The sequence below is a fragment of the Heliangelus exortis genome, chromosome 2 (assembly GCF_036169615.1).
Source record: "Heliangelus exortis chromosome 2, bHelExo1.hap1, whole genome shotgun sequence".
Lineage (NCBI taxonomy): Eukaryota > Metazoa > Chordata > Aves > Apodiformes > Trochilidae > Heliangelus > Heliangelus exortis.
In genome coordinates this window covers 49,398,322-49,421,670 of record NC_092423.1, presented here as the reverse complement: position 1 = coordinate 49,421,670, position 23,349 = coordinate 49,398,322, and the positions used below count along the sequence as shown (strand labels likewise).

General features: G+C 42.9%; 1 protein-coding gene across 1 annotated transcript in view; it reads right to left on the bottom strand.

Annotated features, from left to right (window-relative positions):
* The window catches only part of TBX20 (T-box transcription factor 20), a 35,070-nt gene extending 12,501 nt beyond the window's left edge, over positions 1-22,569 (bottom strand). Inside the window, exons 1-6 of the mRNA XM_071736062.1 lie at positions 22,318-22,569; positions 19,836-20,070; positions 18,281-18,445; positions 13,016-13,124; positions 7,580-7,738; positions 3,956-4,032 (exon numbers count right to left, since the gene is read on the bottom strand). Of these exons, the coding sequence (XP_071592163.1) occupies positions 3,956-4,032; positions 7,580-7,738; positions 13,016-13,124; positions 18,281-18,445; positions 19,836-20,070; positions 22,318-22,444 (872 nt within the window). The 5' untranslated portion in view covers positions 22,445-22,569. The remainder of the gene's footprint in view (positions 1-3,955; positions 4,033-7,579; positions 7,739-13,015; positions 13,125-18,280; positions 18,446-19,835; positions 20,071-22,317) is intronic.
* Positions 22,570-23,349: the final 780 nt, after the last annotated feature.

The following is a 23,349-nucleotide window of genomic DNA, read 5'->3' as shown; positions in this document are numbered from 1 at the left end:
TAGACACCAAGTTCCTCAGGGGAAAAATTCAGAAACTGATTATCATGCAAATCCAGCTGGGATGAAGCTCTCTTATTTTTCCCATCCCCCAGTCCTTCTTTTCTCTGCTTAAAGGTTGCTTGAGTGTGCAGCCACGCTTTTCCATGTTGTCCCCTATGCACAGATCTACCTCCCAGAAACATTACTGGAGTTGGGCAGATGGCTATATACTCCCTTAGGTCTCTTTAATTGTTACAAGTCCACACCCTGAACTTCCCTGTCACATACTGGATCAAATAGACAAGAGAGAGTCAATCATTATTTTACAATTCAGTAGTTCAGTTGACTCACAGTCTTGAAATTACTGCCTTTTTCACTGGATTGTTTGCATGAAATTAATTGTGATGGTTTTATCTACTTATTTTCAGAAGGCTAATTCTTCATAACAACTCAAATTTAGGCTCAAGATTTTAAAAAAATTAATTTGTTGGGTTCTGATTTTGCATCCTATATGGCTCTGCCAGTTTTTTCTTAAGCAGAAGCATAAGTATATTCCCGCTAAAACCTATTGCGAGAGTAAACTGCTCATTAAAAAAAAAACCAACAAACTGCATTATTTTTTTTCACAAAGATTACCATTTAAAAAATTCATGTTTATCCACATTACTGCCTTTGGCATCCCAGATGCCAGGAGTTTAACACCACAGTATGTTAAGCTCCACATTCTGACAGTTGTGCTAAATGTTCAGTTTTTCAATCACAACCACCGTGGCATTGTTTTTATAATAGCAGAAGTGTAAATACCACATAAAAAGACCAAAAGGTGAATCAGCAACTTATGTAAATCACAGTAGCCCCAGATAAAGTTGACCCATTGCCATAAATCAATTCCTACAAGTAATGTAAGGAAGCAGTTGATTGATACATATGAAACTCAACAAATATTTTTTCAGTGGTAAAAGCTTTGTATACATAGCTATGAGCAGAAGGAAACTGTAGTAAGGTATTTAGACAGGAACAAAAGAAAATCCAGGCACTTCAACAGCTTTCCTGCTGCCTATGTCCTTTACGATTTTGCATATTTCACCACCTTACATATATTATTTTAACTGCAACACATATAATGCAAACAGATTTAATCCTACAGGCATTTGAAGCTTGAATTTCCTACACAGGGATCGTAAATCTAGAATGGGAAGCCTGAAATCCTTAAAGTCACATATTTATAAAATCATATCCAATTAGGTTAAAAAAGTGCAATTTCTGTCATCATGTCATAAAAAGATGTGTTTTTCTCTCAGATCTACTGTAAAGAACAGCTCCCTATATTGTTACAGATAGAGGCTGTTTTCAATCAGTTACAAGGAGCAATCCAATTACTGGATGGTTTAGTGCAGTAACTGACTCCAGACTAATTTAATTTCTTTAGGTCTCTAAAGATCAATTGATCCGATTTGTTTCCCTCCCCAAAGGCTGTTTAGGAAAAAGCAGGCTTAAATACCTGGAAATGAAATACAAAGCTCTGTACACTTTCACACTACTTAGGTCATTTGGAAAAGCTGGAACTCACAATAAATGAGTGCTCTCTTGGCCCTAACATCACAGGAAGCTTTATAGGAGACCATTAGGGACATCACACAGCACTGCAGGTTCTCTGGGCATGGCTGTCCCCAGGCCGGCTTAGGAAGCAGTGTATGGGAGGTATTTTCACAGCTTCTAGGTAAATGTTCATTTCTCAAGGGCTGTGCAAGCATGTGTTTGGCCTGCATAATCTTTTCCTAGACATTTTTTTTTTTCTCAGACTGTGAATTTATAGAAAGAACTAAGTTTCCAAATCAATCAAGTGAGAGTCACATTGTACTATTTAATCTATCACTAGCATCGTCTAATCCATGTCACAGTGGACATCAGGCAGGAAAATCTTCCTGTTGCCATGTCTCACTTTGCTGTTTCTTTTGCTTTTTATCAGATTTACTTAAGCAATTTTGAAAATTGAAATCTATGGAACCAGTGGGCACATAGAGAATTACATTCTCATCCCCCTGAATATTTTAATGCTGGACCTGAATGAAACCCTTGGTATTTCTGGATAATATTTGGTAACTAAGCAAATTCTCAGCCTTTTACCAACCCTCTCGTGTGCTACACTTCCACTGTCTCATTACCTGATGTGTTGTGCAAGAGGTTTTGGTTTTTTTAACTACCCTTGCTTACTTGTCAAGGTAAGCTTTTCCTTTTAAGTCACAATAAGACCTCACCTAAACTTGGACTCTCAAATCCAGAGTTTAATGTCATTTCCATACTTTTCACATTCTGCTTCTTGAATTTATTTGAGGTTTCACATTTGGCTGCCTTATCTTTCATGGTAACATTTGTGCCTGGGCTAGGCTGCCTCTCACAGCCTCTGTTCTTATGCTTATCAATAAACAAAAGGGCACTGCGGTTTAAGCTCAGCATTTCTGACTCCATGCCATGTGCTGTTATAATAAGATGTCCTCTGGAAAAATTCCCTTCCTATCCAGCACCACGATAGTTAGTTCATCTTCACAGAGGTAACTAAGTTTTTCTCCCAGCTTATCTCTTCAGACTTTCTCAGCCCTTGCAAAACTGTGTCATTAGATACTGCCTGGCTGTAAAACAAGGAAACTGAAACGTGAAAAATCAGTCTTTTCCTACAGGTTTCATCTTGACTATTTATTGCATAATTTATACAAACATGAGCTTTGCATGCTGTTTACTGTGGTACTCTGTCAATACAGCAGGCTGTGATATGTTATTGAAATTTGGTTTTGTTTTGTTTTTCTTTTAACTTTTCAACAAAGACTTTAACTTAAGAAGCAATTTTTAACAAGTTTGCACGTGTGCACTGTAGTCCACTAGCTTGCTTTTCCCAAATTACTGTTCTTTCATCCAGTTACTCAACATATCACTAATGATCCAGTCCCTAGAAAGCTGTAAAATATACCTACTATTTCCCATCCATGGACCTGCTTAAATTGATGTAAGTTTGAATAGCTGCAAATAATTTCTCTAGTTGTATGGATATGACCTCCCTGAGCAGTTTGTCCCCTATATGCACCCGTGAAAGATGATTCACAGATACATCTGGATATCACCACATAGGAGCCTGGAGGGTTTTGGCCTCTCCAAAGTTTCTGTCATGATTGTGGACTCATAGGAAAATTTCAGTGTGCTGTATCCATCTCCATCAAGTTATCTTCCAGCCTAAAGGAGGCAGGCAGCTTTATTTGCTTTATTTGCCAAACTATTTGACACGATATCATAAAAATGTGACACGCTGGAGAGCTCCCAAGAGACTGAAGTGTATTTCCTACACAACTGTGTGTTAATGCTCCTGTCCCTATGGCAGCAGTTGCTTGTAATGAGCTGTGCAGAACCCAGCAGTTTCCAGATAAAGCTTTCCCCTGATGCAGCCTGCAATACAGTTTTGATGAAACAAAAATGGCATCTTTGTCATCAGGATGGGAGTTATGGGATTCATCCTGATGGCAATAATGGCTGACTTCAGTGTCTGGGACTGCTAAAGTGTATTTTGGGAAGATCCTCTCTCCCTTTTCTGCTGTGTGGAGCAGTGGGGAGCTATAAAGATGTTTTTCACAGGACCACTGCCCTTGTTTCTCAGTGACCCAATTCACAGCCCTCAACAGGATTAAATGGCATGATAAGAAAAAAGCTTTTCATTCTGGAGTTGTAAAACTGACCCTCTCTCCTCTCCAAGAAGCCCCCTCAGGAAGATGAATATATCAGCCTCAACTGAACAGATGTCAAAACTCAAAACAGCTCTTTTTTCATAAAGTTTATAAGTATTTTTAAAAGAGGTGGAGGAGGTTTACTGTATGCAACGAGATAACAATAAAATGCACAGCTTCTCAGGAGTTGAAAGGATGCTTTTCCTACAAACTCTCTCTTCTCTTTATCTTATCTGCATGGAAAGTAAACAGAAAGTCCCCATTACCTCTCGATATCAGTGAGTCTGGAAGAGTCCCGGAATCCTTTAGCAAAAGGGTTGCTGTCAATTTTCAACTTGGTTATCTGGAAACACAAAAAAAGAGAAACATGACATGAATTTAGTGTTAAGGTATTGCAGTGTACAAAGTGTTAACCAATCCATCCTCCTGACCTCACTACTAATTTTATCCGTGTTCCTTCTGCGTGTGTGCAGAAACTACTCTTGAGTTTCTGCAAAAAAGTTGGGAGGCAAATCAGGTTATATTACACAGATGGCAATGGAAAGACCAAAGGGCACACACAGTGGACTCAGCCTTCATGTTAACCAGAGCAGGAGGAACCCAACCATGTACAATACTACTGCTTCCAAATACTTTAACAGCTTGGATTAATTTTTTTTCAATGAACAATGTGCAGCATCCTGCTAACCTCTGAACCTCCTTCATCGAGCTACACATCAGCTTGTATGAGTCCCAGCTATGATGCACTGCCTACAGACCTGAAGATACTGCTTCAGTTCAGCCTCATTTTTTATTTGTTTTTTTTTCATGGGATGCAAATATTCTCAGCCAGATCTACCAGCCATCATATACGGGCTGTTTAGCTGTTTTTGCATGGGAAGTTGCCAAGGAAGTGAAGGAGGGAGGGGAGAACTCAGATTTAAAGTGACAGAGCCTGTGTTAAAGGAGTAATCCCACTAAAACCATCACTGTCCTGGACGAACAGAAGTTTTACAACCAAAACTCTCCTCCCTGCTGCAACTGGAGCTACAGACAGGCTCTCTTGTCAGCCTTTCCATTCTGTCAGAGAAACCCACTAGTAAGGAGTCCCTCTGCCCCAAAGCATCAGGGTTCTCCCTAACTTTCCAGTCAAACTTTTTATGCATAGGTTGTGGCTTCCACTGAGATTTTTCGGGAGCAGGAAAAAATATATGATTGCCCTCATGAAATTTTCTAGCTGCCCAGCCAAATGAGGTTTGGTGAATAAAGCCTGAGACATCATTACAATATTCAAATTTTCTAGCCATACATCTTCCAAAATTTAAAAATAAAACTGTAAGTGGGAGATGGAACTTGATGAGGGACAACACAGGACCTGTGAATGTCACCAACTCTAGCTGAAAGCCATGAAAATTAACAGCTCCCAGAATTTTATACTGAGTAGCTATTTCAGCCTAGCTTTTCTCATTAAAAAAACCAGTCTGTATCAGAGAGGCCACAGTTTCATTTTTAATAGCTGGCTCTTGAGACTTGAAAAGAAAGGGGATATTTTCTGAATTTTCAGGCAATCAAATGCAGTCATCAAACAAAGGTATTTGAAAATGGGGTGGCGTCTCTTAAAAAAAGAAATTGAACCCAAATTTTCATTTTAAGAAAGAGGTCTTTTAGGAAGGAGGAAAACACAGAGAGAGGGGGACAGGTTTACAAAGTCAAAACCTGAGTATTTAATTACCAGTCTGCAGCTGATGAATGATGTGCTGAGCAGCAGCCAGCAACCTGCTCTGTGCCCTTGGGAAACAACTCACTGCACCCCTGGGCTGCTGCCTGCCCTGCCTGGCTTGCCACATCCACCTTGGGACAAGCTGTCTGAGGAAGGTCCTTGTTTTGAGGCTCTCCAGATTGATGGTTGTTCCTATGGGCTGGTCAAGCAGCATGGGACCTCAGCACTGGCTGAAGATTTGAGGCTGTCTCATCATGCAGATACACTCAGCCTTGTCACAGAACTCCATCTCACCCTATTCCCAAGATATCCATAAGCCCTTGGCTTGTGGTGATGCTGCAAAGAGCATCAGGTCAGTGCCTCGCATACAGAAAACGTTTTTATGGCAGCACTTTGAAAACTACCTTGACCAAAGACAAGCTCTAACTGGTTCCATTTACTTAGATCACCAACACACAGAGCCAACTGCTCTGCAGAATAATAAAGATGTCTATTCATCTCCTGAGCATATTTTCACTAATCAAACTTCCATTTTCCTAATATTAAAGTTGGTATGACATCACAAGAGAAAATTTTTGTATCCACCGAAGCCAGATGAGACCCACAATCATTTATGGCCATATTTTTCCTGAGAGACTGTCTCACAAACAATCAGAGAACATCTGCTAGAAAGCATTTTAAAATGAAATCTGACCTACAATTCAACTCTGGGGCAGTGGCTTGGCTGTTTAAATAAATGCATGCCCTTTAAATCTTAAATTATGAGATAGTTTGTTGAAAGTGTAATGTATTTAGCTTTTATCTAATAACCTCCAGAAACGTAATCAACCCCTCCTTAAAACAGTTCTGAAAGAAATGGCAAAAATGAAAAAAGGCTCCATTTTCATTAGTCATAAATAAAATGACAGCATCAACCTCTAGGGGCTCCAGAGATGTTCCATTGAGAAGTTTTACAGGATACAATGTATGTGCTTTGGGAGGGCCAGTTAGAAACGTCTCTGGTGTAAATACCGTTGGTAAATACAGATCCTTCCTACAGAATAAATTCCAGGTTTAGCTGGTTTTGTGTCTGTTACTATTTTGCTGGTCTCTACAGAAAGTTAAATGGAAAAATCTAGCTGCCTGTCCAAACATTATATTCTTGGGATTGCCAGGTGTTCAATGCATTTCCTGCAGCATTCAGAGAAAAACCTGAGTTTAAAATTAATACATTCTGATATTAAAGCCTTGAAGCAGGATACGGGGTCTGTCTCAAGGATTGGTTTAATACTATTAATTTTATCCTCAGAGCTCCTTTGCCCCCCTGTGCAGCAGTTTAATTTTATTTGTAGCATTTAGAAATTACTTCTGCTTCATATTAAGAAATGCAGACTTCTTTAAATAATCCAGCAGGTTCGTTGACTCTGCGATGCTGCCTGCCCACATGTTTGGACAGTACTTGTATTTTTCTTAACTTGGGGGAATTAACGAGAGGGAGAGGTATTTTTTTGAAGTGCCATAGACACTAAGCCCTTCAAGCACACTGAATTGTACTGAAGCCAACAACATCTTTCCCTTGACTTAAATATTAAAGCCCTATCCACTGTCAAGCAGAGGCTCTGCTCTCCAATTGTTTATATACTTCCTAAAATTACTCATTAGCAATCCGTTGTTATGATCTCCTCCATTTTGTATATATTATTTACTGGCATGCAAATTGAAATTCAAACATCTGGATGTAATCTGGGCAGCCTCTGAAAAGCATATCTCTGAGTGATTTCCCTTATGCTTGAGTCTTACAACCTAATTAGTCAACTTTTTCAGCCCATGAAATCATCCTGTGCAAACCAGAATATCTCTCAGGTAATAGCTTGTGGCATGAAAGATCACTGCAAATAAGAACAACACCTTAATGAGCCATAACTTGAAAAGGTCTAAACGATAATATGCAAACAACTTTGTATACACAGAAGTGCAGAAAAATGAAAGCTTTTTTATGTCCTCTTTACTCCCATGAATAATCCTTAAGGCCCTTTGAAGTTAGAAGCACCACCTGCATAAGTAAAAATTACTCCTGAATAGGAACCAGGTTGGGCAAGGTCACTGCAGACATTGTCATGGAAAAGGTAGGTTACATCAGAAAGTTTCCTTTGGAGAGTTTTTAGCAGGGTGGAATTTCGTTAAATCCATGGAAATTAACAACTCTACTCACCAATTGATTCTGGTAGGCAGTAACAGCTGTAAAAACTGTCTCTGGAAAGATAAATGTCCTGAACTCTTCCGATTTCAGATTTAGCAAGGAAGCTGTGTGGTCCTTCTTCTTAATAATGTGGACCCGTGGCTGATACTTGTGCATGGAGTTCAAAATGATCTGCAAGAAAGAGTGAGAAGGCTCTGTCCTGAGAGGAAGGTTAACAGGATCCTTGAAAAGCTGGAAGACCAGGGGGGAAAACAGAGATGCAATAAACACTGCAGGGGAGACATCTGCAACCTAACCAGCCAGGGGCTGATTTTCAGAGCAAAAGCCTCCAGCTCCTTTGGGCAATTCCAGAAAATGAAGCTGGAAAATCAGGCATCTCAGGAGCTGGTTTTCTCTCACTCCTACACAAGTGGTGAGCACACGTTTCTTGAAGCCTAAGTACCTGTTCCTACAGGTGAGGTGGTTTACATACACAATTTGTTATTGCTAGTGTGTGCCCCAGTTTGCAGGTGTCAGCTGCAAGTGGAAATATTTAACTCTTAAAAGTTCACGACCAAGAGCCCAGCACCTGGAAAAATGTGCAAGTGTGGAATAAAAAGTCAGGAACTCCTCAAAAAAAAAAAAAAAAAAAAAAAAAAACCAAACAGAAAAAAAAGAAACCCAACCAAAAAACCACCACCACCAGCCCAACCCCCCTGACCAAAAATAAAACTCCCCAGATCCCTTTAACCGTGGAAAACCTTTAAAGCAAATTACTTCGTTGATGCTCTTCACCGCAGGCTACCAAAAATGAGACCAAGGAGAGAAACCAGTACAGAATCCCCAAATGACCAGGTTTTGCCATTTTATCCTCATTAATAATTGTTTACGAGCTCCCAAAATAATTCTAAACCCAATGTACCAACTAACCAGTGTCTACGTTTGCTGGCATCAAACCAGGAGTCCCACTTGCTTCAGTTACCACTGGCTGGAGGCCTGTTGGGCTGCTTCTAACCACAGTATTACAATATAAGAATTAAATACAGAGCTCAGCTCGCACCAGTCCTTGTTTTGGATATAATCACAGTCACAAGACAAAATTGGCAATGGTGTGGGTGGTTCTATTTTGCAGGGGCCATAACGACACTGCAGCCAGTTCTGTACATCTGGAATAGCTAATGTGCATTCCTTGGGAAGTGTTAACTTCATCTGAAACACAGCAGAAGTGGTGCAGTATTTCATGCTAACTGAGTCGATGAGGGTGGTTGCACGTTGCATTGGTGTGGAGAACTTAAAGACAGCTTTGTCATGGCTTTTTCCATTTTTCCAGAAATTTCCACCAGCATTTTATTCAGTGCTCCTTTGGGGCCAAATATGGCTAAGACTCACAATGTGGCTTTGCATAGGGCACACAGCAAGAGGGAAGTCACCGCGGTGATGGGGAACCATCACCCTGAAAGTGTTGCATGGCTTCTTGTACTAACTCAGGTCCTTTCTTAAATCACTTCACTGTTTTACACATGCACATGTTGACCTTGCTGTTAATATCCTCAGCACTTTTCTCTCTCTTTGTAAAATTGTGTCTTACCAGGCTAGTCACTTGGGCTCCTCTAAGCAGCTGGAAAAGATATTTTAAAGGATGGTGAATGGATGGTGGTGAGCTTACTGAGGGGTTGGCTCACAGAGCTTGGTACTTCCCAATGCCTTTCATGGCTGTGTAATCCAAGCCAAGGCATTCCATCTGAGCAGCAGCTGAGGGGAAGGAGGAAAAGGCTGTGACAGAGCAGTTTCCACACATGCCCTTTCTTTTCATTCTTCTGTGAATGCAAGTTGTGACGAAGAAACTCCATTTCTCAAACAAGACCACTTTATAAAAGTTTTCCAGAACCAAAAGGACAAAAGAGTAACATCCCCTGCCACAGCACTCTACCCCTCAAAAGTACTCCTTAATACCTGTGCAACTTCTTACAGTAGGACCATTAAACAGTCTAAAGTCTAAAGGAGTTGGATACACAGGGTGTATTGCACAGAGTAGTCCCCAAGAGTGGTCTCAAAGTCCAAGCAGTCCCTCTCCTACCTGCACAGTGTATCTGTCAGAAAACTCCCTGATGCCAGCTCTGCAATACTCATGCTGAGGTGCCCTGAGAGGAACATCAGGTGCATGTATATTTACAGCAGCCCCAGCACAGGCTTACTGGCAGTGCAGTGTGGTCACAGGCCCCCCACCACCCCATCTGCCTTCCTGCTGACAGCCCCTGGCAGGGAAGATGACCAGGATCCATCCTTACAGCATCCTGTGTGCTGTTAGGTCAGGCAGGTTTGCAGGCATCTGGCTCCCAGTGCCTACAGACCCATCACCAAAGGCAATCTGGATGCCAGCTGCAAAACCCCCTAGGTGGCTTTGAATTCAGGAACTATGCTGTGAGCGTGGCTTCCATGTTCTCTCAAAGAAGTGTTGCCAGGCAAAGGTTGCCTTCTAAAAGTATGGAGGTTCCTAATTGTTACCAGCTTGACTTTAAAAGGACACCTGCACATAGGTCCCTGTGGCTATTCCGAAACCCTTGCTTTCACAGTTACTGGCCATGTTGTTCACAACTTTGTGTTTCCTTTTTGCACACATCCACGTGTTCAAGTTTTGCTATCATAAATTCCAGAAAAGCAATCATATCCTCACGGTTCCACTCACCATAACCCAGAAATTACTCTCCAGCTAAATACAACCAGAAGCCCAAAAAGAAGCGGTCTGAGTGAAAAACATCACCAAAAATCTGGGGGAAAAATCATGTTCGTAAACGTTCCACAATGGGAAAAATGGGAATTACTCGCTCAGCTGTAAAAATCCAGAGACGAGAGCCATTTCCTTCCTCTGCTAAGGATATCTGAAAGTGTTTCCATGGAGCGAGCTGTATATCGTGCACAGAGATAAGACTTCTTCCCAGTGCTTGGGGAGAATACACACATAGCTATGGGGTTATGCATGCTGCTGAAGATACACAGCAGCAGAGATGCATGCCAACTCCAAAAGTCTCAGAATAAGAGAAAACAAACAAAAGCTAGAACAAACAAATGGCTCTCTTCTTTTCAGATTCCTTTTTGGGAACTGAACCACCCTACAAATAAAACACCACAATTACCTTAACAACCAGAACTGTCTTCTGGAGGACAAAGAAAGGACGCAACCAGAGCAAACTGGAATGAGGTTGGTTGCAGCTTCTCTACCTGTAACTACTATATGAGGGCATCTTGTAGTTCACTGGAACTTTTTCAGGAACCTACACACCTTATCGAACATAATTAAGATTTTAACAGTTCAATTAAAACAATCTCATCAGTAAAAAAGGGCCCTTTCAAACTGAAGAGAGAGGTTCCAGGAGGCTTTTCAGTTCTCCCCTCCTCTTAGGAAACAGGAGCTCAGAAATGCCATTGGCCATAGCACAGTGAGCCCTCCTTACAGGCTCCAGAGAATTAATTTCTTCTTTAATTCTACTGAGCATCCAATGATGGCATTTACACAGCTTCAATAAAGCAGCACATAACATGAGACAGCCTAATTTGGAAAACAGAAAACCATTAAATAACAAAACGGGCGTGCTCTGCGAAGGCACAAATTTGTCACACAAATCTCACCATGGGATCAAGCCTTCAGGGCTTATTCCTAAATGAACATGCAAAATTTCCCATCAGCTTCAGCTGTCCAAAGCCTTTGTGTAAAGGACGGGATCCCCCTCTGCCACTTCTTGGAACAAGTATCGGGAGGCTGCATCTTAAATGCTACAGATCATTTTCTCTCACTGCCTGTATTTGAGATCATTACATCTTATTGCTCTGTCACATGTCTCTGTTCCCGACAGCTTCTCAGACCTACTTTTCTTTTATACTCATCTAGGCTTCTGGGAACTGCACTGCTCCTAAATAGTTTGCAATATACTGCTGTAAACCCTTTATTAGAGGCACACATGGCCCCTGTTATGATGAAAAATGCTTCTTTTTAAATGTGCAACCATACTGCTCTATCATCACTCCATGATAGAACCCACAAATCTTCAGGTTTGCCCTTCTACAAACCAGATTCAAGACAAATATACCCACAAACAGAACTTAAAAAAAAAAAAACAAAAACAAAACTACAAACAGACATCTACCTGGGCTTTCTTTTCCTTTTTTAAAAACAATTTTTTGTTGTGGTTGTTGTTTACAGGTTGTATTTTAAATTATCATGGATGCAGTTCAATTTTTAGTCTCAAAATGAGTAAAAATTGTTTTTCAGACAGGAAGGACATGCACAGAATGCAACTCAAAGAAACACACTGTCACGCAGGCTGAAAAGACAACAAGTGCTACGCTAAAAGAGGGATTTTAGATACTACTATTATAAAGCTTATAGGTTAGTTACCTAAACATTCTTCAGAGTTCAAAATCACTCCTCTCTTCCCAGCATCTCACTCACTAACACTTCCTCCGTGCTCATTCTTCTCAACTGCCCTGTTCTCAGCCAACAAACCTTTCAGATCCATCCCCTTGCTCCTTCAACCTTCCCCTGGCAAATACCTGAGCTGAGGCAACACTTTCAGCTCTTCCTTTGCAATCTGGAAGTGTAACAAGCTGTTCCTGAACTTTACAGGAACTTTTGGGTAGGGGATAGTGGACAATATGTTTTTTTAGCACCTACCATTAGGCAGTCAGGTAGGTAAAGGAATTGTCCCCAGTGATGGAGCATCGCAGGAGCTTATGGCCAGCAGCTCTATATCCTACTTACCAGCTTCCACCTGAAGGCTTGTGACAACAAACTGGTACCGATCACATCTAGAACCTGTCTCCTTTAAAGGCCCAGGTCCTTATAGCACCTTGACTTTCAAGTAGCCTACAATTATTCCAGAGGCAACTGAAGCACATTTATTTTTTAAATTTGATAGCCCTTGCTTTGGTGTCACATCAGCATTTTCTGCCGACTCTGTGGCCAGGCTGCATTGACTCTGAAAGTACAAGAGATCTTACTGATGGCCCTAACAAGAGCTACCTGCCAAGCACAAGTGGCAAAGCATGTGAGCTTGCTAGCCAGCACACAAGGCAGATCATAAGGCCAAGTGACAGCAAAACACAGGCAGAAGCACAACAAAAAGTTCACCTGCATCCCTTGTCTCCCTCATTTTTATGCTCAAATCCACCCTCAGCTTGTCCTCAATGGAAATTCTGCCTCTGATTGCAGTAGGAGCATGATTTGAAGACTTACATTGGCCTGGGCTCTACCTTATTCCTGAATTCACCTGTTCCTTTACAATTGAGAGTAGAGCCCAACATGTTTCAGCAGCATCCTCTTCCCCTACAGTACAAAGGGCTGGCCAAGAAAGGTGTAACATGGGGCCATGGCAGCCTTTCCCCATTGCAGGCTCTCACCCAGTAGCTTAGCCCTGTATATGGGCAAGCAGTTCCACTGTTCCTTTATGCTTTCCGACCAAGAGGGCTACTCACATGGCCATGCTGATCCAGCTCGTTGTTGGTGAGTTTGACTTTTTCAAAGGACACCATCTGCTTCAGCAGTTGCTCTCCTGTGAATGGGGAGTCAGGGTGCACGTACAACCTAAAACACACAGCAAAAAGTTCTGCTCGTAAAAAAAATCTCACCTCTTGGCTTGTGAATGGGCACCACCTCCATATGAAATTAAAAAGCATTATCCTGCTTTCAGGATATGTGGTAGGCTCACAGACGTGGATTTCCTGAGAGCTTAGGGTAATACAGTGCTGCTACTCAGGACACACACAATCTCACACAAACTAACGAACACCTGAAATACAACAATTATGGACAGACATTAAAGCAGGTGACCTGGATTCTTTAATTCATCTGAGCATAATGAAGAATCCCATGTCCAAGTGCTGGATTGCTTCCTAACCGTACCTGTAGTTTTATCTAGTTATCTAAAATGGAGACATTAACTAACGTTCACAGTTGTCTTTTCCCAAATGAAAAACTGATCAAGTCTTTCCCCACAGCTGTACTAACAAGCACTTAAAATAACAAGTACAGCTCAGAGAGAAAAAATATGGTGTCATTAGAGAGATAATGGGAGAATGTAGATAAAAATGCATTTTTCTTTATATGTACCATTAAGCCGTGATAATGATTTTAACCTGCACTCAATCACACGTTGGCTGCGGTGACGTCTGTTTACAAGATGTTGAAGGCTGCGGTCCAGCACAGTGGTCTGACATGAAAAAATTAATTGCAGCTCTGTAATTAACAATCCACCACTTGGGAAATTAAGCAGAAGAAAAGGAAGCATAGAAGATTTGTAGATACAATGATATATACATTATGGCCAGACTAATTACAAGTGCCAGGCTGTTTAAAAACAATGATTTTATAGGAATGCTATATTGCTGAAAATTATTTAACTCGAATGTTCTTTTCTGATAGTGAATTAAGAGCTGAACTAGACCTTCAGCTAGCACAGAACAGACCTGTTCTGCTTCTGTCAGTGTTGATTAACACTGCTGAAGGCCTGAGTCTCATTTTGGGTGATAGCTTTGTCCACACAGATGAATTTCTTCGGTTAGGTGGGTGGGGCAGTGCTGAGATGCCAAGTTAGAAAGATAAACATTTTTGTTGTTGTTAAACTACGATTTTGGTTAGGCAGGAGAATGGGAAAACCACTTAGTGATGAGGTGTAACTCTCTGATAGACTATGCTGATCCCCAATCAAGGAATGCCTGGAGACTCCAGAGAGCACAGATCTGTCGCTCAGTGAGGAAGATTTGATTCTGCACTCTCCATTTTTGCCAGCAGAATCTCCAAGCTGCAGTGAAACTAATATTTCACTGACACAGCTTGCCTCAGATGTGTAGGATGTTTTCCTTAAGCTGATCTGAAGCACAGCTTGGCTGGTATAACTATGTCCACAGGAGGGATGTTTAGTGAGGGTTCCTGTTGCAATAAAATATTCCTGGCATTCAAGCATACTCACCACTATCGTCAACAAAAAATTATGATGCATCTGAAAATGCAAGACCTGGTATTCTGTTACATCAAAAGAATGTTACCTCTCATGAAAAATTAACTTCACCTTCCTGTAAAAAAACCTGTGAAAATCTTGGTCTTTGGAGCCCTGAATTACAGAAAGCAAAAGAGAGTCCGAATACATGTCCTGCAACTTTTGAGCCAGTCTTGATGTATTTCTTTTTGGAGCCTGACTCTTAATTTTTAATATCTGGATAGCTAATAATGTTTACTGTGGTCACAGAGTGTCAGGCTCAGCAAAGTTTGGCTGACTGGGACCAAAAAGCCAAACTATTTCAAATATGTGCCGGGGAATGAGTAAAGATCTTCATGTAAAAGCACATTACTCATGTAATGAGTAAAGGCATAAAAGCTGAGCACAACTGTTCTACGCTGTTAATGTTTGGCACTGCTTTCAAACCACGAAGTGCCTGGATGTTAGCAAAGCTCTAATGGGAAAGTCACTGAAGGATGGGTACATATGAATATCATACAAAAATTGGGTACATAAAGGTACTAACAGGCCTTGCTTTTCTTTACTGACTTGATATGTGCCATCAATCCCATGGGTTTCACTTGGTGAACTGCACCTATTTGCACACCTCTAGAGCCTGGGCTTGTATGCATTGGAGAAAAGGGCTGAAAACAAGACATATGTCCCACTGAAGTAGAAGAAGTCAAGGAGTTGGAGAGTACGCATGAGCAAAGGAGTTAGAGAAGTAGATGTGCACATTCCAGCACGGCACACGAGGCTCCCCCAGAAGTTCACACAGGATCTGCTGCCTAAGGCTGGCCAGATGTGAGGGGCTGCTTGCTTCAATTCACAAAGGATTAAGGAGCCATATTTGGATGTGATTTTGCTCCACAGTATATGTTTCGTGATATATGCAAGGTCTGAGTACTGCTTCCTCCTTGCATATCTTGAATTGTGACACTGCTCTCCTATTTAGTTTAACAGTTGGACTGGTCCTACAAGCCCTATGCATGCTGTTGCCTTACCATCTCAAATAATTTGCAAAATATAAGACCATTTAAAGGTTTCTTACCTAGAGCTCTCTGTAAATGTGTAAACACTGTAGCTTTATTAAACAAATTATTGTAGCTAAAAACAGGAAAAAAAAAAAATTGAAAAAAAAGATAGACTTTTGAGTGGAAGAAAGGAGATGAAAAAGAAAAAATAGAGAAAAAAGGTACATGCTGAAACTTATTTAAATGATGTTTCACACAGTCTTAGCAATTTGGAAGAACAAATATAAAATATCACATAGGAATTCTCCCAAGATAGCACTTTAGAAGATTTACAAAAGACTCTCTGAAAAGTGTTTTTATTTAAGTATTCATTGCAACATAAACTTGTCTTAAACGTTGACAGCAGGAAGACGGGGATAAAACAGGGTTTTGTACCAAGTTCCCTGAAGGGCTAATCTTTCAGACAGAATCACTTATTATGCTTATTAAAGTTTTTAAAAAGTTTCCTTAGCACTGCAAGTTATTTTTATGATGGAAAGAGCAAAAAATGCAGCAGGTTCAGTCCTTCGATCCTGCAAAGTCTGACACCCACCTGTAACTGGACTCCTGAACCATTCCCACAATACCATTGTGCCAATGCAGGCAGTGATGGGCATCAGGAATTAGCACCTTGGTACCAGCACCCAGATGCTAAGCACACATCCAACCTCTCCCTGACACTACTCAAATAAGGAGACCTAAAAACTTGTGTCTGAAGGCATGTGTCTGGAGGACAAGGAAAGAGAACTTCATTCAGGGATCCTGTTACTGCATTAGGATCAAACCCATTTCAAGATGGGAGGAGGACTATTTCTAACCTGTTCAAGCGAGACTGAGGCCTCCCACCTCAAAAAATGCATTAACACTCTAGGAGCACTAGTAGCTCAGACATCAGCACACTGAGCCTCTTGACATCCCTTTTCTCACCAAAGAGGAGCATAATAAGGAAAAAGTGCATAAATGTGTACACAAGTAACATTCATACAAAGAAAAGGTAATCTGTGCCTGTGCTATGATCAGTGGTCTGTTGGTTGAGCATCCTGAAAATGAAACAGGGAAGGTCCATATTTGCACAGAGGGGCACTGATCCTATGGGGTCTGTAAAGAGCTACCACAACACGATGATAATAAATATTAAACTCCTGGAAGGTTTGACCCCAGGTCCCAAACAGTCAGCAGGGCAGTTGCTAATTATTCCAAGGTCAACTCTTGTCCTATATGATTTTGAGTATTTCCTCCCTGAACTCCTCTCTGCCGAATAACGTGAAACTAGATGTCTATTTAAAGGTATCCCAAAAGGCATGTGAACAGAAAAATAATAAGAAGAGAACCCTGCCTTAAAACTATTTCTGTCCTTCCCTTATTTCTTCTTTTGATGCTGACTCTTTTAGAGCATGATCTGTGGTGTTTTCTTTGGGTTTTGATCAGTGTCCATTACAATACGTCAAATGAAGCCCTCAGACGTTAACCACATTGCAAGAAGGAGTTTTTGGCGATGAAAACAAAGCCGACATAACTCCTAGGTTGCTGTCTTTAATCACAGCTTCTCTGCATGCACTTTTTGTTTGTTTACTTCCTTGAGCCGCCTTCCAGAGATCAGCATTCAGCAACATTTCAGTCAAACTATTTATATGAGGAAAGCATGTAGGATTTGGTCCCTATGCCCCCCCCCCCCCCTCACACACACACACAGAAATGTGCTTCCATTTCTTGTGTTTCATTTCTAATTTCTGTCTCTGTAATAAGCAAGTTCTTAACCCCAGGCTAAGCCACCTGGAGCGGATCTGTGTGCCTGCACAGAGCCTTCCACCAAAAAAAGTTCCTTTGAAGGCAGGGAGGCATCCACGTTATTTCTACATCTCCGGCTCTGACTCAGCAAAGCCGTTCGACATGTGCTTCAGACTTTCTGGACTTGGGAACTTAAGTATGTACTGAAGTGCTGGGCAGAATATGATGAAGTGTGGGTCTCCACTGCTGTCGAACAGCCTGGGGCTACAGCCTCAGTTTCCCAATGCCAAAAGGAGTCAGTCGTTAAACACAGAAACTGAATTATTTTAGAAATTCATTTTCTACAGCATTTTGTTTCTGTATACAAAAGGGGGTGGAACTTACTTGGTATTTTCCTAATGTCTCAGAAAATGACACGGTTGCTTAACAGAAAAAAAAAATTTCTTAAATCTCTGTGCTGCAGAACCCTTCTGTACTTTCCCTGCTGCCTAAGAGATGACTAAAAGCAAGAATAAAAGTGCTGGTTAGCAAATGCTGGGCGTGTTATCAAGAAATAATACTATTTCAAGTATAAACAGCACTGGACTGTAATGTAATGTAGTATTTCTACTTGGCTGGTGGTATTTGGATTCCTTTAAATTGCAAGGTCAAATACAGGGGGCCAAACCCAAGAGACAAATCAATATATTACTTTTTAGCCTTCTTATCTGAATAGAGACAAACTTCATAAAAAAAATTAATTTATATATGTATACACACGTATAAAAGAGGCTTTAACCAAATCCCGCATGCCTCACAATAATTCAATATAAATCAAGCATCAAGCAGAGATGTGAGGCCCAAGAAAGTAAGAAGTTTGAAACCAACTTTGTTGAGCATGGACTCAGAAGCCTTGGAAGACTGTTTGCAAATGGGGGAAAAGATCAATAACAGATATTTCTTGAAGGAAAATAAAATTTAAGGTAAAGAAAATAAAATAAAGACCAGCAGTAAAATCTACAAACCTTGCAGGGAGTGGAGGGTCAGCTTTTCCAGCCACTAACCAGGAGGACCTGTGGTAGGCATATCTATATCTTTTATTGTCCACAGGAACTATATCCATTAACACAATGTACTTGGCTTCAGGATCCACCCCCGAAAAGGAAACCCTGATCGTAGGAAACATTCTCCTGAAATAAAGGCAAATTATAAAATAAATGAACAGACAACAGAAGTAAGAAAGATTCTAAAAATGCTGCTAGGATTAAGAATCATATTTAAAACACATTAAAAAAAAAAAAAAATTAAAGCATCTATTGATTCTTCTTCAGCATGATAGCAGTTAAATCCTGTGCATCCCCAATATGCACAAAAAGTGCAGCTTGAAAGCACGATTTTTTGAACAAAAAGAGGTAAAAAGGGTAAAAGTGGAAAAGTAAATGAGAAAAGTACTTTTGCCTGTTAGTTAAAATTACACAACAACTTCAGAAAATTGTTGTATCTGAAGGACAGAAGTCCTTAGAAACATCAATTTTGTAAATGGGATTCATGCTACTGCTAGGGAAATACTGAAGAAAATATTTCTGTTAATATTCTCACACATTCTAGATGCATGGGCTTTTAAGTCTCCTCACAATATTCCTGGGAGGAATTTTCAAAACCAAACTTCCCTTTCTTCACTTAAATTCTGACAAAAAAACCAACCAAACCTACCAACTTTAAAATGCAACATTTTGATGAAGACCAGAAATACAGTTAAATAACTTTTAAAATAACTTTTAAAACAACTTCTTAAAATTGACCCTAAAATCGATTATTTTATACTTTTTCTTGTCTTTTTTTTTCTTTTTCTTTTTTCTTTTTTTTTTTAATACAGTAAAAATTTTTAAAAGCATGCCATTTAGAAAAAAATAATTATCAGGGACCTACATGAGTAACAACTAACTCTGGGGATTACAAAACCCGACATTTGGTTCCTCCGTACTTTGACTGACCCTTACTGAAGGAACGGCACGGTCCGGGGTGACGGGAAAGCCCGAGATTCTTTCGCACATTTTTCGCAGCCGAGAGACAACCGAACCAAATCCAGCCCCGCCTGCATGACTGCCCCGCGACCCCGCAGTTTCCTGTGTCTGTTCCAACCCAGCCCCCCAAAATCACTGCACCGCACCGATACCGCAAAGCAAATCATCAGGGAAAGGACATTTCTTCCCACCCGCCGGGACCCTCGGGTTGATTTCAGGCGGCCTCCTCGGGCACGGCGCAGCCGCCGTCTCTCCCTCTGCTACTTCTTGCCGCGGGGCTCCGCGCACCGCGCAGCATTGCGCAGCGCCCGCCGAGGGGCTGCTGACAAGCGCGGCTGCAATTAAGGGGTTTCGCCCTTTTCCTCCTGCCCTTACCTTACTCATGTTGCTCTCCTCTCCCACCCACACTGCCCCCCCACCACCAAAAAAAAAAAAAAAACCAAAACCAAAACCCTGTCGGTTTTCGTTCGGTTTGTCCCCTCCCTCCGTCATCTCCCCGCACCCCAGGCCACTTTATGAAGCTGCCCGGAGGGACCCCGGGGTTGGGCAGCCTTACCTTCCGGATTTGGTGATGATCATCTCGGTACCCAGTTCGTGAAACTTGTCCCAGAGCTCTTTGGTCTCCAGACTGCAGGAGATTTTGGCCATCTCCTCGCTGGGAATGATGGGGGTGGTGGGGATGAGGGGTTCGGTACACAGGGACGAAGGGCTGGTGCTAAAATCCCCGTGAGGGTCCAGGCTGGACAAATCACTCAAAGGTTGGGCGCAAGAGGATTTCTCAACGAATTGCTCTGCAGAGGTTTGGGGGTGAAGGGGAGAGAGAGAGAAGGAACTCAGCCACGGAGAGGCGATCGACGGGGAAAAAAAATAAATAAAATAAACAAATAAAAAGAATTTAAAATATCCCACAAAACAAAGACATTTATTGTTCATCTGCCTCCCCCCCTTGTGTCCGACACACCCCCAGATCCGCGCTGCTTCTTGGGCTTCAGCTCATCGTTTGAAGGCAGGAGTTGCGATTTTCGGAGATCACCTCTGGGAAGAGCTCGGAGCTCTCCCCGAAGGAGCACGGGGATGGGTGCCGGAGGGATAACGGGGGGCGGCGGGAAGGAGCGCGGTCCCGGCGGCATCGCCGCGCGGCTATTACGCGCTCCGTGGGGCGCGGAAGGGCAGGGCGGGTCCTGGGCGCTGCCCCTCCTGCTAACCGAGGATTTCCATGGAAAGGTCACTAATTCTCATTAAAACGGGAGCGCTCGGGCGTGGGGAGCTGCTGAGGGCTGGGGTCACGCTGGGAGAGAGATAGAGACTGCTCCTAAATTGCACCACTGCCAGAGCGCTTAACACAGACCGGCCGCGCAGGCTCCGCGCTTTTTCCGCGGAGGGGGAAAAAAAAAAAAAAAAAAAAAAAAAAAAAAAAAGCAAGCCAAGAAAAAAAACCAAACCAAACCAAAAACAAACAACAACAAAAAAACAAAAAAACAACCCAACCCACAAACCTCAAAACTGTGAGCGGGTTCACCCGCCCGGAGACCTGGGTCTGCTGAGGCTGAGCAACGCACTCCAATTTTGGAGAAACAGGATCGGGTGGACCTGCCTGCTGCCGCGCAACCTGCGCGGAGGAGGTAGCCACGACCGCCGACGGTTCCTGCCGCTGCTTCCCCCTGCTAGCCCCGAGAGGCTTCGGCGGCTCCTCCGGGAGTTTCAGCCGAAGGAGGGGACAGGAGGGACAGGGGCCCGGGGGTCCGTGACTCAGCCCCGAGTTGCGGGACTGGGATGCGGCGTTGGATCCGCCGCCAAGAAAAGAGAGGCGGACAAACGCGCCCTGCCGTTGCAGGGAAAGCTTTCTCCCACATCTCCGGTTAATAAAAGCCGAGTTACAGGCCGTTGTTTCCCTTCGATTTCTAACTGAAATTGGTAGGGTAATGCGTTTTTAAAAAGTGAAATTAATTAAGAGAGCTTTTCAGAAAAAAAAGAAGTAAGAAAGAAAAAAAAAACCCAACCAAACAACAACAAAAAAATCCCAAGAAAAATAGCTAAGTTTAACACAAGACCGTGTAAATATGTCAGACCGGTATACCACAACATTCCTGGCCTACGTTATCGCCTCTACCAAAAAGTAAAGTTTAAAATGAATCCCTGGACTGTGTAAAATCTCTTGAGTCCGTTGATGAGATGGAGCAGACGCTGAGAGAGCTTCCTTTTCTAGATTCTTACAGGATCCTTATTCATTTGCACCCTGAAAGCTTAATTAACTTTATCTTTTTTTTTTTTTTCTTTCTTTTTTTTTTTTTTTTTTTTTTCTCCCCTGCGGACCCATGGAGGACCATAAGGACCGCAAGTTGCAGAAATTGACAGAGAAGGAAGGGAAGATGCTAATGATTTTTTAAAAGGCTTCGGGAGTCTGAGTCGAGTCGACCTAACATAAGTGAAATCGCTTACCCGAAATTCGCGAGGAATTGCTATTAAAAAAATCCTCCTAGTTCTTGTAGAGTAAAACAGTCTGTATGAGCCTACACCGAGTAGCTGTGGAGCAAAGGGATTTTCAGGTCTACGGACAAGTTTTGCTACCCCTTGTAAGGTTAGGTGTGATACAGAAGATCCCTTTATTTTACTACAAAAAAACAAACAAAAAACCAAAACCAAAAGACCCAAACAAACCCCAAACACAGACGATTTGCAATAAATATTTAAGACGTTATTTTCCTACCAGCGAAATGTCGCTGCCTTGGGGTGGTGAGATTATTCCACAAACGGATAAATAAATGGCGTAATTTAAACTAAAGGAATTTAGGAGATGGTTTGTGCTATGAACAGCCTCGCCTAAAAACGACGGTGGGTAACGAGGAGACTTCGTTGGCTTTCACTGTGCGGCTTTTCCTTCAGAGGGGAAACCTCAGGGGAACCCGCCACTGCCTGCCCCGGCAGCCGGAGCTATATGGAAGGCGAGCCTGAGCAGAAAGGACAGACAGATAGACGCAGGGAAGGGAGTTCTGCTCCCCGCAGCCACCGGCAGTCCCCCCTACCTCGTCCCCACTCACCCAGCGGCTTGATGGTGCTCTCGGGGGACTCCTTGTCCTTGGAGCTGCCGCTCGACATGAGGGCGGCGATGGAGAAGGCGTTGGCCCGGGAGGAGAGCTGCGGCTTGGGGGGCGGCGTGTACTCCATGGCCAGCCGGCGGAGAACGGCGAGACTCGGCGATGCCCGGACGGGAGGACCGGGAGAAGGACCGGCGGAGCGGGGTTACGGAGCAGGCGGGAATTGCTCTGCTCCCGGCGCCTCTCGCTCCCCCGCCTTAACGCGGGGCCGCCGAGATCCTATCGGCCGGCGTCCAATCGGCGGCGGGACACGTCAAGGGCCCCGGCCCGGCCGCGAAGGAGGGGGCGGAGGCGGGCAGCGGCAGCAGAAGGAGGAGGTGGAGAAGGAGGCGGCAGGGGAGGGCTCTGCCCGCCCGCGGGGTGGGCAGGGGGCGGCAGGCACTCTGGCGAGCTCCCCGCCGCCTCCCCCCGCTTCGGGAAACGCAGCCCCGCTCCCCGCCGGGGCCCCGGCTGCGGGTCAGGGTGCGCCCCCCGCTCCTCTGAGCCCTGGGACGGGGCGAGGGGGATGTAACACGGCCGGGGTGCTCCCGAAAAAGTCCCTAAGCTTTCTTGATTCAGTGGAGGGGTAATTGAAAGGAATAAAATAAATAGTTACTGTTTTGTGTTGGTTGTGGTTTTTTTTTTTCTTCTCATGAGTGTATCTCTGTGTCTATTTTCTATTTTCAATTCAAATTTTAAAAGACTGCAATTTTTAAAGCAGGCGTTCCGTCGTTGTGTGCATTCTGCTGGTATAAAAAGTTCCTTAAGGCTGATCGTACACTTGGTTTTCTTTCACCAGATCCTCGATGTTGTCATCCCAATCAGATGTACGCGCTCCGACCGACTCCTGGTGAGACCTTCGCTGGGTTCCCGTCCCAGACAAGCCAATGCGTGGACCACTGGTCGCACAGTTTTCTTCAACTCAGTTTACGGAACTCCATCAAACTAGATGGTATTGATCACGCACATAAAGACAGAGAGAAAACCAGGTCGGGC